The 16,460-nt window shown below is 43.8% G+C and overlaps 1 protein-coding gene across 7 annotated transcripts in view; it reads right to left on the reverse strand.

Annotated features, from left to right (window-relative positions):
• FRY (FRY microtubule binding protein) overlaps positions 1-16,460 on the reverse strand; it is a 1,191,674-nt gene that overhangs the window by 383,131 nt on the left and 792,083 nt on the right. For all 7 annotated transcript variants that reach the window (XM_069639765.1, XM_069639761.1, XM_069639760.1 and 4 more), the window contains exons 31-32: positions 5,638-5,809; positions 1,185-1,441 (exon numbers count right to left, since the gene is read on the reverse strand). In XM_069639765.1, coding sequence (XP_069495866.1) covers positions 1,185-1,441; positions 5,638-5,809 — 429 coding nt within the window. The remainder of the gene's footprint in view (positions 1-1,184; positions 1,442-5,637; positions 5,810-16,460) is intronic.

Here is a 16,460-nt window from a genome sequence, read left to right on the forward strand (position 1 = left end):
GAGCCTCAATACCTTCAACTCTATCTTCCTAAATATCTTCCATCTCGAGCTCTTCGCTCATCCGCCTCCAACTCCCTCAGGGTCAGTTGCTTCTCCAAGCAATGAGTGGTAGATCTCTTTTTTAGGCTGGGTCCTCCCTATGGAACAGCCTCCCTGCCTCTCTGAAAATTGAGGAAAACCATCTCTGGTTCTGGAAGCACCTCAAGACCTTCCTCTTTCCCTCTGCTTTCTCTTCTCCTCTTCCCTGCTGAACTCCTGGCTGAAACTGAAACTGCATTGGTCACCTGGCTACCCTCTGTTCACGGGCCCAGGTCCCCTCCCCGCCCGTTGCATACCTGCACTGCCCTCCCGGCAACCCTTGCACTCTGGGGCTGTTTCTGTATCTCCACAGCCCCCTACCAGCACTTGACACCTGATGTCTGCACTTACCCTTGCACCTGCCACCAGCTGGCTGCACTTCTTGTTTATTGTTCCTATTTATTGTTTATATTTATCTACTTTTGTCCTATGTACTGCACTTCCACCCTCCCCTTTCCCCTCCCCCACCTCCCCTGCACTTGCGCGATCTCAAGTTCACCTGGCCTAGTATTATAAATGCCATATCATATCTTTTCTGTAGGAGGTGAAAAGCTGCTGGCTAATTTACTCGTCGTTATCTTGTTAGCACTTTTTTTTGTAGTTTTCCTCTTTTGTCTTGATGAATGGGTTTGTGCTATAAAAGGGGTTACTGCGCTCCTCAACCAAAGGAGTGGCATCTTGAATTAAAAGTATGCCATCTTCAATCAAACATGCAGTAAAAGCTTAGTTCAAAGGATGAAAGCTGTATTGTTGGTGAACCAAGGCGTGCACAAAGCAGCATCAGTACAAGGCTTGCTGACCTGCATTCATTGTACATCATTCACATCTTTACCAGGTTTTACAAAATACTTACTGTACCTTCAATATTGGCCTATTGACATAAAATCACAAATGCAAAGCAAATAACTGGCCAAATGCAATACAATACCCTAAACGTACATGTAAGAAGGACAGCTAACGTTACAATCATGATGCGCATTAAGAGGAACCAATGTGAGTTGGGCACACAGATATGTCTGCAAGCAAGTGCAATTGTGCTTTCTTGCATTCCCTTGAAGTTTAATATGATGAACCTTTGAGATCTATTGTTGCTTCCCACTACTCACCTTAGCCGTCATGTACATCAAGTTGTTCAGCACAAGGGATGTGGCATCTGGAGAGCCCCAGCCATTTCCTTTGAGTCCATGCGTCGTCACACCATCACCCTCCTTGTCCTTCACCTCGTCCTCGGGAGTGCTGGGGCTGGAGCCGGGAAGCAGCAGCCGGCTGTCCACAAGCTCGATGTTATGCAGCCAGGGGAACAGGTAGGTGAGCATGACCTGGCGCCCGTTGGGATGCGTGGTGGGGAATCTCTGACTTACCTCTGGAATTGAAGAACACAGAGAAAGGACACACTTAAAGAAAGCAAACACATCAGCAACAGGCCCGGACACTTTGAGCTGAAATAATTAGACACTCATTTTTATTTACAGGGCATCATTGATTTTCAGTTCTCTGACGAGTTTAAAACTGAAAGGCACTCTTCTTAATTAGTGGGAGTGAATGAAACCGCAGAGCGATCATCATTTCCTCCAAACCTAAAATAACTCACTCACCCGTTCTTTAAACCATTAATTTGCGCATCGTTTTGACAATTAACTGATAATTTATTCTGATAGAAAAATCAATTTTAACTAACCCATGCATTCACTTACACGGTCATTACCTTTGTCTAACATGTTATCTCACCCTGCAATAGGGCAGAAGGCTGGCTGGTGAAGGGTGCCAAGCAAAAGGTCACTGGGACATGGCTGTGATTCCTCAGACCACAGAGGGCAGAAAAAGGAACGCAGCACTAATGGTATGTGCCTCGGCAGCAAGGTAAGATGTACAGCCCGGGAGGCGGGGTGGTCAGGTTGATGTGGCATGGAGTACAATCGGGTGGTGCGAAGCTAACCCCCACCTCCAGAAAGGTGAGTGAGCGCCAGGCAGCATCGTGGGGCACAGCGGCCCAAAGCCAGCAACCTTTGGGGACGTGACCTATTAGAGGCCCCCAGCACCAGAGAAGTGCTCACTGTGTATGCCATGTTAATATTTCATTTTTTTTTATTATTTAGAAATTAAATATAAACAAAAATTAGATACAGTAAGGGCAATTTTAAAATGGATATGTGAAGGATGTTTTTCATATCTTGAGACTTGTGTGAACTCAACCTCAGACCCCTTACCCAGGTTCGACCCAATTCCTTACAAAGATTATTCCATGCCGAGTGACCATTCAATCATGCAATTTTAGTCTTACAATTTTGTACAGCCGTCCCCCTCAGCCACCAAATTGCTGAAAACAAATTTCTTTGGGCGCAACTGTTCAATGGCCAGCTTGGTCATGTCCGTTAGCCATTCCTCTATTCGGCACCTTATGTGTGCTCCAGAGTCCCTGAATCCCGGTCTTTCCAGCCATCTCTGCCTTTTTGATCAAAGGTTTTTTGTGCCTCAGCAATTCCATTTTCCCTGGTAGCTTGTTGAATAGAAAGATACTTTTTCCCTCTCCACTTCACAGCCAGACGGTACTTTAAGAACCACTTCCCAGACTCTTCTCACAGTAACACAATCCAAGAGTACATGTAAGGTCCTCTCGCCTTAATGCATTTCCCGCAAATGTCATTACCTTGCAAATTTAATCTCCTCATTTTGTCAGCAGTCTAGTATAATCAGAAGCATATCTTTTGTTGTATCAGGCGATCTGCCATGTCTACATCTGAATCAATTGTAGATTGGGCTAATAATGGCAGTTGGAAGCAGCCAGCTGTAAATCTGAGGAAGGGTCACTTATGAGCATTCAATAGGCATCTCGCCTATACAAGAACAGAGATGGTTATAACCACATGCAGTGGTAGGCATTGAGCAAATACATATGCATTACAAGCATGTAACTATGAATTACAACACATTGCCTTGCTTGAAACTTCAGTTTGAATATTCTCCTGCAAGCAATTAGTGGACCCCTTAATGTTGTTCCATCAGAGCACCCACTCCTGGATCTATATGGCCCATAAGGGAACATACTATATATTTTGGCTATAGCCACAACTATTCCATATAAATGCATTGGTGTTAGGAGAAACTGTTGTAGAAACTAATCTAAACAACAAATGCAATGACTAAGAAAGAGCAGGAGTAGTGGGAGAGTGCAGTGGGCGATATCCAATTCACCATTTTACTTGGTAGATTCTACATGCACAGAAGGTACCTGGATATCTGCTTAAACCAGTTGATAAATTCACAAGATTGATAACGCTGCTGTGATAGTGCAACGAACGGACTGAGTCTTTCACATAGTTACATGTCTTTATACCGAAATATTTTATAAAGAATGAACATAGATCGAATATTTTATAACGAAAAATTGTATAGAGAATACAACTCCCGTTTCCCACCCCTAAAAACCCACCCAAACCATTTCCCAAAAATATTTAACCCTTTACCCCACCTCTTAATGCATTCTCTATAAAATAAATGTCATTATAAAATATTCGATATAAAGACTGCATAACCTTTCACATGTAGCCTTAATGTCAAATGTTATTGGTGGGTGCAGTGGAAGTTCAGTCTAGGTAAGAAAGGCTGCCTGTCCTGAAGAACCCACTGTAAAGGAAAGATAGTAGTTATTAAACATGCATACTCACGGAGAAAACATGTATAAATCTGTATGTAGTGGGTTTTTATGAATTCACTCAGGCTCTTCAGCCAGCAGTTTGTCGGGGAATTTCAGAATGCTGGGAAAGTCTAGTTCTACGTGCTTGGGGGTTTTAAGAGAATCAATGAGTAACCAAGTAGATGATTAGCCATCGAACTAGACAAGGTTTATAGTTTAGTGTTTCCACAGGGAACAGATGTATTCTTGTTCAGTGCATTGAAGTCTTGCAGACGGATCAGACCATCTGTTGGACCAGCAATAAATGTGGGGTGAAATGGGCCAGGGTGTCCGGTACTCAATTGGTTTTCTCAGAGTGGAATTGGAGGCCATGCATGATTGGAATGCTAGTCGTATAAATGATAATGTTTTAATGGCATCAGTAAGCGGGGGAGGATGACATAGCTAGTCCTAGTTCAAAGCAAACCTCAGCCTTCTTCATATTGCATGAAGTATCTATGCAAACCATGTTTAGGGTTAAGTTTAAAGGGCTCAGGCCAGTAGTTTCTAGTAATGAATTATGTTTGCACACAAATGTTTAACTGTTTGATGTCATGTCTTACCACTGACAAATCCTAAACTGCAGTGTGTTCTACACATGAGCTGGAGATGGTAGTTAAGATAACCGCTACCAATGAGAATGTCGGAATTGGAGAAAGATGGAATGTCTTTGAAGAGGTTTTGTCCAATCACATGTCGTGGTGGATTGTAATTCACTATATGGGAATGTTTTCTCTGTTGCAACATTGTATATAATGTGTCAATTTATGTGGTTCAGTGAGTCATCGGTTAATTTGGCTCAATAGAGACATCTAGCTGCTCCCCGGACGATTTTACAATAAACTTGCTTTACGTACCAAACGTGCACTCGTTCCACATGTGGTGCGCCCGCTTGGGTTAAGATGATTAGGGGCCTGCCCTTACAAATTCATATTGTATTCATCCCAAAATACACAGCAAAATGGAAGCTCATAATTACAAGCCAGTAAACTGTTGGACGTCCAGTGGCATTACTGGAAGCGCGGCAGGGCATTTAGATCCATCATTATACAGAAATGATCAACATATCCCTTGGTCAGAAAACATAGCGAGGATATGCCAACATTTACATTTCACAGTATTCGGAAACAGTAGCTTCCTGCACCTGGCTGTTGTGTGGCTTGCATTATGTGAAAGAGAGGTCTCACTTCCAATGCAGGTACATTGGTGTTCATCAAATCTCACTCAAAACTATGGCACCAGGCACTCTTGCAGCCATCCCTAAGCATCATCGCTTAAGAGCATAAAGAACATTCCACTGAAGACACTTGTGAAACGAGGGCTGCCAATAAGTTACAATCTCATACTCCTCTGGAGAGCTTTGAGTTCGCTCATTAAATGCAAATGATGCCAGTTTAAAAGCATTCTTTTTCTGATCCAATGTACATTCTCCAATTTGAAGAAAACGTTGACAGCCCTGTATTTACGTCATCAATGTGTCCTATCACATAGACCAGTGGTGGACTACATCGTCAGTGTACATTTGTGCCTTGTAAGAATGGCTTCACACGAGAAACGTAATACTATTTTTTCACCGAGATACATGCTTGCAGATCCCTTGCTGCCAACTTGCTGGTCCTCCACCTCCCCTGCTAGCTCCCGGTTCTGGTTTATCTGCTTCCTTCACCAGGTTCTTCCCTCTGTGGTTGTAAAGCGCTGCGTTGCTTCCCGAAGCTAGGTTCACGCTCAATAAATATCCAATTAATAATAATATCATGCAAGCTAGAGTTAATATTTTCATTTGTATGACTCCACGCCGGTTAAAGATAGAACAATTAGAGAAGCAAGCCTACAGTGCACTGATCAGGTTTAAGGTAAGCATCGAGCAAACTAAAGATGGATATTACCTGAGAAAAGAGGCAGCGTGAGCTCAGGATACATTCGTGCCAATTCACTGGACAGGACAGACAGTGATACACTGTAAAGTGGCGGCAGGACTCCATGTGTACCATACAGAATGCTGCCAGGTTTCTGATCGGCTACCTTCTTGGAATATACAAAAAGTTTTGCCTCGAGAATCTAAAAGTAAAAAAGACACATTATGCAGAGCCTTCCTCATAGTCAAATCAAACACCATGTTCAACCATAGAAGAAACAAGATATATCTCAAGAATCTTGGAAACAGTTTAAGGAAAGTTCTCCCATGACAGGCTGGGTTGTGATAAAGAGGTTTGTAAATTATACATCACTTGAAAAAATGTGCATTATGCTAATTCAGACTGTTGTGGATTAGCTGGTTAGAAAAAGTTATTGATATGCACAGGCCTTATTGTTCTGGTAAATGCGCTTCATTCAGAGCGCATGCAAACAGTGCAACATTGTGGGAAACCTGCCCTGCCATGCATCATGCCCCACTGCCCAGGTACCCGCTACATGCCTTAAAGTCGCCCAGTGTGATCACCTCTCCATCGGGCCAGAGACGGGAGGATAAAAGGTGAGGTATTGTGAATGGAGAGAGTCCGGGTTTACAGAATTCTTTTTGCAAGCAATTACATTTCATATTCACATTCAGGCCTTTCCAATACTAATGTATGAAATGTCCAAGAAGCATAAAAAAGGAAGATTGCCAACATGACCTATGAAAATATATTCCTAAGGAATGTGAGTCCAGCAGTAGCAGGAGTAATGCTCAAAACACTGATCGGAACCCGCTTCTGGAAAGTTAATGAAGAGGTCTTAGATCTGCAAAAATAGGCATCTGCGACTGCATGGTCAGGCGTACATCAAGAACATGGGACCCCTTTCCAAACGTATTTGCAGCATCTTCATATTGCGCTGGACAGGGAGTCCGGGACCAACCAGTGCCTGGTGCATATGAGACAATCGGAACATGCTGCAGGATCAGCTCCATTGGAGCCTTCTGAGGACTTTTTGAATGAACTTGAGTGCAGGTAAATCAAGAAGTACTTCACGGGTCGATCCAGAAAGGAGGCATCCCCTTGGGTTCCTGGGCTCCTTCCTATCCGAAAAGCAAACTTGCAGCTGTATGGAGGAGCAGAGAGATTGAATAGGGAGACTATGGGTACCACAGACCCAGCTCTACATCGCAGGTAACCTTTCCCATTAGCAAAAGGCCTGATTAAGTCTATTGGGCCTGTCAGGCTCATTGTTCTCAGTTCCCACCAGGTGCACATCAGTTTGAAAGATGGTATGACACAGTGCACGTTTACATGCATTAATTTCCAGCTGACAGTGCAGGAAGAACAAAGTGCCTGACCCACGTCATTGCAGTGATGCCATCTATGTCCAGCAGAAATACCCAGAAGAAGCAACTTCAACAGCAAAGGCAGCCCTGAGGCCTGGGTTGGTTATGAATCCCTCGCCCTCTCAAATTCAGAATCTGGGCCTGTCCGGCCAAATTTCAGGGAGTTTGGTTGCTTTCAAAATTTTAAATGGGGTCTGTGTCTGCCCAGCGTTCAGCTCTGTCCATTAGCTACCACTGTGAAAATGTCCATGTGAACTGTCAGCTTCAGTTGGCATATGTCTTACTTATACAGCTGCATGTACATAAAACATATTGCAGGCTTTCTCTGAAGAAGCAACTCTTAGGTGGAACTCGCTGACATTTCAAAATGTAACTGGCAAGCATCTTTAAGTTAGAACGATTTGGAACATCTGCCTATTCCCCCAACTGGGCATTGTAGCGTAGGGAGTTTTGTGGTGTTGGGTTGATTACAGTATCTAGAGGCTGATGCACAGATCCTGGTGTATTTGCCAGTAGTGAAAGGGGAAACACTGCACAGGTATTTGTTCTACTAGTATTGACACGGGGTCTGGTGGCAAGATGCCCACATATCAGCAGGGGTCCTACTGCTATCTTTCTGAGGAGAGTTCTTCCATAAAATGTTCCATGGTGTGGACACTCCTGGGAGACATGAGTGCCTGGTTATTATGTCAGGTGACAGATCCCTAGTCAAACATTACTAGATGCTAGGGCTATTTAAGGCAGACAAGGAGGACAGAACCAAATACATTTTGCTCTTGAGCCAGCCAGCAGCATTGAGCCAGGCCTCTAGGTGTTTTACAATGGGTCGAGATGGTGGTTCAGCATTTCGAGTCAGTTATTTGCAATGGATCATGCGTATCAAAAAAGTCCACTCGGCTTGAGAGAGTTCAGCGATGTGGTACAGTCCTGTAATGGCGATCGGCTTAAGTCGGGGGAAGGACAGGCAGGTGATAGTCTAGTCTGCGACTCGAGATGGTCCGGTTGACCTGAAGAGATCCAATGAAGAAATGCAGTTCTTCAGTGGCGGTCGACTCAAACGTGGATCTAAAAGCGGCAAGTGTGAAATGCAACCCCGGATTCTTGCAATGGCTCATAAAGCACCTCCAAAGCGGTTGAGCAGGTCCAAGAACAAATTGAAGCGGCAATCAGTGTCCTGATCTAGTTCTTCACTTTTGTTTGCTGGGTGGACACTGTGCAAGGTCCTCAGGGAAGCGTTGGATCCTCTTTATGCAATTCGTAGCCAGAAAGGTGCCAGAGACCACTTGCAGGGGTGGTCACCTCCATTGAGCAGAAACCCGAAGGTGTCTTCCTGACTAGTCCCCAGAGATCTGTCGTTCAGGTGGCCAGGACACTGCCATCGCTATTGGATCCAGTTCCTGGGGGTGGACCAGTGAGGGAGGATCACCTGGATGGAGGTCCTCGGGGAGTGTAAGAGGGACACCGACGGGTGAGACGGAGTATCCCCCATCTTATAACACCTTTTCCCCATCCTACCCCATATGATACTCAAACACTCTGCCCCCCCCACCTTTTCCGACACAAACACTTTCACACATCACAAAAGACAGACAAATACCAGAGCCGTTTGCCTCACATGTCCCACCATAAGGGTCAGGCAAAGTCAGGCATTTCACCAGAATCGCACACCCGACAGCCCTTTCCCTTCCCAAAAGGAATAAAAGGTGAAGCAAAAAAGCACAATACGAGCAAGGCAGACTGCACAACGAGAGAGCTAACTCCGCACAGCAGTTCAAGACGAGGAGAAAGACGGTGTGAACTGAGAGCGTGACAAGGAGAGAAGCAATCTTGCCCTTTCCGAGCCAGGCCTGTGAAACCTTCACGGAAGGAATCGTAAGACCGCGAACAATAGCCAGCGTCTGTTGGAGCAGATGTCAACGGTACACAGGGCCCTGCTCTGCTGATAACCAAGCCGGGGGCAGACTCTTGCCATCGTGGTACCGGCTTTGACTCCTGAGATGAGGAAAGCTAAGTGGTTCATCACAGCCAGTGAGTCGAAGGGAAAGCCATAAAGAAACCAAACTGTGTTGAACGAAAGTTGCAATTGGCTAATTGAAGAAAAGTATAAAGAACTGTTAATGCGATTGAAGAAAGTACAAAGAACTGTTTATACGAAAGAGGGGAAAACCAGCTACAGAGGAGACCGGCACCACGTGGGTGCTCACTCGAGAAACGATGGGTGATTACCCTATGGTTGAAACTACTGTTACCAGAATGCCTTGAGAAATGCAAGAAAGGGGTCAAAGTGGTCATACAGGTGTCTAGTAAAATCCACTGTACAGTCGAAAGTCTTTGACTGGCAGATGATTGTGAAGCTAAGGGAAGTGAATCCTGCATCATAAGAACTGTTAAAGAAATTGTGTGATTGACAAAGTTGGTAAGAGTGAACCTGACGGAGGGATGCCAATGAACCGAGGCGAAGTCTAAAGTCCCAATGTACAGTGTGTTGACAAGAGTGAACCCGGCAGTGGGATGTCCACAGTGAACTGTTTAAAAAGACATTAAAACTACTGAACATAAGTGCAAATACTTGTGAGAAGCCGTAGTGAACCTGACGGAGGGAGGCAAATAGTCCAGCGTCTGAGCCCGGAAGAGGGGGATCCAAGGGTGTACAGCCAGAACCCACCGGCCCGTGAATGCAACAGAGAAAAATGCAACAGAGAAAGTCTTTTGAATTGATGTCAGAGTCAACCTGACAGAGGGAGGCTGAGATTTGAGAGGGGTCTAAGCCTGGAAGAGGGGGACCCAGGGGTGAAGAGATATTACCCAATTACAATCAGAAAAGAACTTCACAACTTTCTGTTAACCTCTTTTTTGGTTATGTTGAACCGGTCAGATACCTGGAAGCAAGAAACTACCGAATGTCTTGATTGCTAAATACCTTTTTGTGGATTTAAGCCCGGAAGAGGGAGATCCAGGGGTGAAAACGCATCACCCAACGTGCAAGCAGAAAGGAACTTTCATTTATTATGTTTGGAATACCTCAGGTCCTCAGAGGCAAGTGACTTTTATAGAAAAGAGACGTAACCACTGAAGGTCCTGATACCCAAAAGCTGAACTGTAGTCTTGCGCTGGGAAAGTTCGAGGGCGAGTCCCACCTTGTACCGTGCCCAAAACGGAGACTGCGACTACCGAATCCTGACTTATTATTTGTGAACACTTCTTTCTTTACTGTGAATCTTAATCCACACTCTCTGTTTGTATTTAGCTTAAGGATTGAGACAAGGTTTTCCTTAGTATAGGCCCTTTTATTTGACAAGATGCCACTAGGACCACCTTATTATCATTTTATGGTCATAGCTTGCTCCCATCTTCGATTTAGGTTTAGATTAGGCGTTGTTCCAACCCGCATATACAGTTTAATAAACACCCGTGAACTGTGATCACTTGTGTCTGTCTTTACTGTAGGCACCATGAGTTCCTTACACTGGGTAGCAGTGGTCTTAACTTGCAGCAGGCTCTGTACGCTCAGCAGATCACCCCAAATGTTCCCCAAGGATGGATGGATGAAGGGGCTTGCTCTTTCTTGGATGCCTTTATTGTCCCCTATATGGAAGTGGACTTTGGGGCAGACTGTATCCTCAATATAGTTCCAGGTGCAATCCTTCTATAGTCCAAAGATGATTTAACAGACAGATTGTCTCATCCCCTTGAAATAGGTAATCTGCCCCAGTGCATTAGTCCCCCGTTAGCCTTCTGTAAGGGGTCCTATACTGACTGCTGTGTTCCGACTCTTTTACCTGGGGAATTCAGTCCAGGATCGCCTTGTCTGCGAGAATTGAGCAGGGGGCACATGAAGTGTGGGAGCACTGGGAGACACCAAGATGGTGACGCTTCTCTGGACTGGCACTCCTCACCTCTTACCTGTCTGCCCTGTATAAATGAGTCTGGTAATTACCACACCAGAAGCTCAAACAAACCAACAAACTTACTAACCCATTTCCCCTTCCTGCTCTTCTGACATAACCAATGCCACTACTCCAGACCTTGGGCTAGCCACACTACATGTATCCTAACCAAGAATCAATTCTATGTTTACACACACCACCTGTGAGATACTGAAAGCACACCTAGAGTGTGCCACAACACATAGTCCATAAAATCATCAAATAATGCAAGTACACACCAAGACACCAGATAGTCTTACAGCTACGGCCACCCGCTAACCACTGCGCACAACAACAAGACACACAAACACTAGCACACACCTGAGGCATTGAGTCTTACCCATACGGTAACAAAGCACAGGGACTTCCGCACCAACTCCTACATGCAAAACAACACTCACAGACAGCAGTTCCTCCTGGTTCTGAACCTATCCTCTCATCCCATCCTCACTAACCCCCCCGCCCCCTTTCTTCCAGAGCCACGCGAGCACCTGGAGACTGCCCCTGAGTTGTAGCGGTGCATGGTATAAATCAACACAACATAACCCTGGTGTGAGCTCTCCATCATTCTAGAAGGGCTCACCTTTAAAGTAGTGGTTCCCAGATAACCCCCTGATGGGGCGGGAGGGATTTGCTATCCTCTGTAGGAGGTGACAAGTGCTTCCATAGAGAGCAAATGCAGAGATTCCTGGACTGGGTCCAAATGGTGGTTGGTTTTAGGTGAAACCCAGTCCCAGATGCTGATACACATAAGGTCAATAAAATGAATGACTAGAAATCACAGTTTACTCTGAGATTCTTCCACACTCTTTGTGTCCCCATCCATAATCTTTCATATGGTCAGGTCTGTGGATGATCCTTCCTGTCCTTGACATGTGTGAGAAATCTGGTTTAGGTTTTGGCAAGGACATTTTCGACAACCTTTTCCATTCATCAATCCTTTGATACACCTTCCATCCTCTTCTGTGATCTCACCACCACCCGCAATTTCCTCATCTCCATGCGCATGATCATTGGGTGCATTCACTCTATGCGGATTTATCACACACACACCCTCTCCACGTTCCAGACCCTTCCATCCTCCACTTTCACTGCATGTTTAAAAACCTCAACTACGCCCAATGGTTTTGACCACTTGCGCAGTCCATCTCTGAGAACAGGGGGAAGTTTAATCCTTACTAACCCTCCCACTGTTGGGGCTGCTCTCTCTTTTATCCCATATAGAGAACTGTCATGAGCTCGCTTGTTTTTTAACTGTGTGTTCCTAATATTCGCACATACCTCCCCAAAATCCTTCCTTACAACAGTCACTCTCACCATGCAACATAGGGTTAATTTAGTGTTTGCTTTGCGACCCCTACTTAATTCAAATGGAGACAGCCCCGTCGTACAATGTGGGGTGAATCGGTGAGCAATAATTTTCTTCTTAACCGCATCCTCCCATTTCAGTGCACTTGCACAAGCCCACCGAATGGCGTCTGAGTATTTTGTTGAACCGCTCAACTACCCCATTCGTCTGTGGGTGATATATGGCGCTCCTTTTGTGCACAATAGAATTTTCGGCACAAAATGTTTGCATTTTCTTCGAACGAAATTGAACGCCATTATCTGTCATAATACTTTTTGGAAAACCTTCCCTTGCACAAATTTCGGACAAAAATTCAGTAACTATTTTCGCAGACATACACGGCTTAATCAAAACCTCCACCCACCTGGTCAAAAGATCAATGACTGCCAGACAGTATTTTTGTTTGCCATCAGTATAAATGGGGCCTAAAATGTCTATGCCCAGATCATCCCAGACTTTCCCTGGAATATTCGTCACCACCATAGGATATCTCACATTCATACATCCTCTATCACTTTCATTGCAAAGGATACAGTCTTGTATGACCCTCTCAATTTGTAGGTCACATCCTGGCCACCAAAAGTCATCACATATCCTCTGTTTTGTCTTCACTATTCCTTGATGACACTTGTGACCCAATTAGATAATTCTTTGACGTAAACCTGCAGGTGGAATGATTCTGTCACCTCTCATGACTCTGTCATTCTCTACATTGAGTTCATTTGCAATTTTCCAATAATCAATAAGACTAAGTTCTTCAAATTTTGTTTTCTTTAAGGAGTCTTTACTTTGAATTGTTTGTTTCAACCGCATCATCAAAACATCTTGTTGCTCTGCTTCTTCCCATTCTTTCTTGGATATAGACATGGTCTCTATATTTAGGACAACGTCTGAATTGGTTTCATTTCCATCGTCCATTTCAGAAATGTTGGTGAGACGTGATAGACAATCAGCAGCACAATTCTTTATGCCTGGTACATATCGCACTGTGCAATTATACTCTTGTAAGAGTATCCCCCATCTTCTTATGCGATTGGACACATTATCCAATCCTATACCTTCAGCTGAAATTGTATGCCCAAGGTATTCAATTTCACGACGGTTAATGTTGCATTTTTCTCTACTTAGAGTCATTCCCGCCTCATACAACGTTTTGCAAACATATTGTAGTCTCTCATCGTGTAACTTCTGATCAATAGCATGTACTAAAATGTCATCTTGAAAACAAATAATGACTGGATCTCCTTCAAAAAGTTTGTGCATAATCTTTTGAAAAACTGAGGCGGCGGATATTAACCCAAAAGGTAGTCTCTTATATTGGTACAAACCATCCGGTGTAATGAATGCTGTCATTTTCCTAGGGTCTTTGTGTAGCTTCACCTGATGGTATGCCAAAGTTAGATCAAGAGTGGACAAATATCTTGATGGACATATTGTGGACACAATTTCTTGGATATTAGGGAGTGGGTGCCTGTCAGGAACCACACACTTATTAAGTTCATGCATGTCCACACATATTCTTAGCTTTCCAGATTTCTTCCTGAGGACGACTAATGGTGAAACACACTCACTTGCATCTATACTTTCTAGGATACCCTGGTCTTCTAGAGTTTTGATTTCTTTCTTCACCTCTTCTCTCACAGATAGTGGAATGTTGCACAACTTTTGTGCTACAGGAGTATAACCCAGTCTCATCTTGATTTCATGTGTAAACCTTCCAAGACATCCAATTTCATTTCTGAAGACACCCTTCATCATTTCATCAATATCTTTGGTCATTTTGAATTCCTTGGGTTTCATTGTACCATTCTCAATTGATAATACTGATTTACTGGCACCGACATCCAATTTCACTTTGAGTTTGTTCTGGTGGGTCCAGCTCAACAAAGGCGTTCTTCCTGCTTTTGTGATATATATTTTTCCATTCGCTTTTCTGTCCTTGAATTTTAGCGTTCCCCAGAACCACCCAATGATATCTATTTTAACTCCTCCATAGGCCCTGGGTTTTATGTCTGGCTCATGTAAGTATTCATGTTTATTTCTATTCCATAGGTCCTGTGTCACGAGAGTATATTTGGCGCCAGAATAAATCATCATGTGCATGTCAATCCCATCAACACATACTGTGGCCTTGTGACTTTCCATTTCTTCCTCGTTTTCTTCGTCCGTTATGACAAATACACATTCTTCTCCATCTTCATCACTATAGTTATCTCCTATCCAATTCAGTATTTTGAACTCTGTAACACCTGGCATAATGTCCTTTGCCACAAATAATTCTGAGAGCGGGACACTCCGGGTTATCTGCCCAATGATCTGTGCTATCACATCTGAAACACCTGCCAGTATTCCTTCTCCTTGAGCCATTTCTTTGTCTACTTGGACTTTTCCTTCTCACATTTACATTTTCTACCCTGGAAGACATCTTGTTTCTCTTGTCTTCATTCCATAGTGGTCTGCGAGTCTTCTCCGGCCTGCTTCTTCTACTTGTTATTTCTGCTACTTGAGCTAATGATTCATTATTCCTATTTGCACTTGTCTTTGTAATATTATCTTTCGGGATTTCATGTTCGATTTCAACTGTTTGTACTCTGCTTTCCAATTCTTTAACACATCTTTGTGTGCTCAACAGTACACGTAAGACTGTGTCCAAAGGTGGATCATCTTCAGCCCACAACCTTTCTCTCACTTTACTACTTCTGCACGCCAACATGAACTGATCCCTCAGTCTTTCGTCCAACTGTACATTAAAATTGCATGTTTTAGCTAATTTCCTCAAACCAGTTATGTATTGTGCAACACTTTCCCCCTCCTCCTGCACTCTTTCCACATTTGAGACCATTTCCGCTTGAATTAAGCTGGGAATATTGGTGCCACCCGAGTACCCATGTCACACGGCTGTGTGTACAGTGAAGAAATCAACTGGGGGGGTCGTGGAGATTTATTCAGGATCTCTGCTCCTAAACAATATTGTTGGAGCAGGGTTTCCTTTAGTTCCAAATCCTGCTACAATATTATGCAAGAACCCATCTAAGGCCAAATATGTTACAGTAATAGATTTAAAGTATGCATTCTTCACAATTCCCCTTCATGAGGACTTACTCTTTCTTACATAAGGCAGGGATATATCCCCCTTTACGGCACGAACATGCTTGTGGTCGCTTAGTGTATGGTGTTGGTTCTGGTGTTTTTTCTTTAGGGTCCTCCAAGTCTGACCATTTTACCCCTTTTTCCAACACTTAGTCTTTTTAAAAAAACGCATGTGCCCTCGCTTTGCGCTTTCTCATTTTCTTCCCTTTCTTCGTCTGACATAATTTTGCCCCAACATGTATGGCTCTCGTCCCTTTGCACATCATCAAGATCTAGTCTATAGAATTAGGATGTTTCTCTGGGATATATTCAGTCTATTAGGATTGCGGCTCAACATGCCAGCCAAGGTGTAATTCTAAAATTACCATCTATAACATGATATTGCAAACTATGTCAGAGACACAGGGTATCCAGTTTTCTTATCGCATTTGGTTTCATTGAGGCTTTTTTCCCCCCCGCAGAGATTTTACCACTTTTTTTAAAATCACATTTTTAGGGCAAATAAAAAAACCGCCAGGAAATAAAATATGCGTCAAGAGTTTTTTTTAAACAAAGAACTAAAACACGATTTCCACAAACCCTATTGAATGTATTTTTATCAGATACAGTAATAAGGTAAACAGCAACTTGCTGACTATTGCTGCCCATTGTCTTATTGCTATGCCAAAGATGCCAGCTCTAAGGGTTGTAAGGAAGGCATGGTATCAACAGTGAAGACAGACACAAGTGATCACAGTTCAAGGGTGATTATTGATCTTTAAATGGGTTGGTTGAACGCCTATCTAAACCTAAATCGAAGGATGGGAGCAAGCTACGACCATCAAATAATAACACAGTCCTAGTGGAGTCTGCCAAATCAAGACAGCCTATACGAATAAACCTATTGCCAATCCTTACTAATACATACAGAGTAGTGTGGGATAACAATGTATACAAAAGAAAAGTGTTCAGGAAACGATATGTCAGAATAGTTGAGCAGTTGGCTTCCCTTCCCCATGTTTTCAGCACTGAGAAAGGCGGCACTGCAGGCTTTGCACACACACTGGCGTCTTGGCCTTGAGGTAACAATTCACACATAGGCATCAGGGCCTTCCACCAAAG

Source organism: Ambystoma mexicanum, chromosome 7q (assembly GCF_040938575.1).
Source record: "Ambystoma mexicanum isolate Mex_15411 chromosome 7q, UKY_AmexF1_1, whole genome shotgun sequence".
NCBI classification, from domain to species: Eukaryota; Metazoa; Chordata; class Amphibia; order Caudata; family Ambystomatidae; genus Ambystoma; species Ambystoma mexicanum.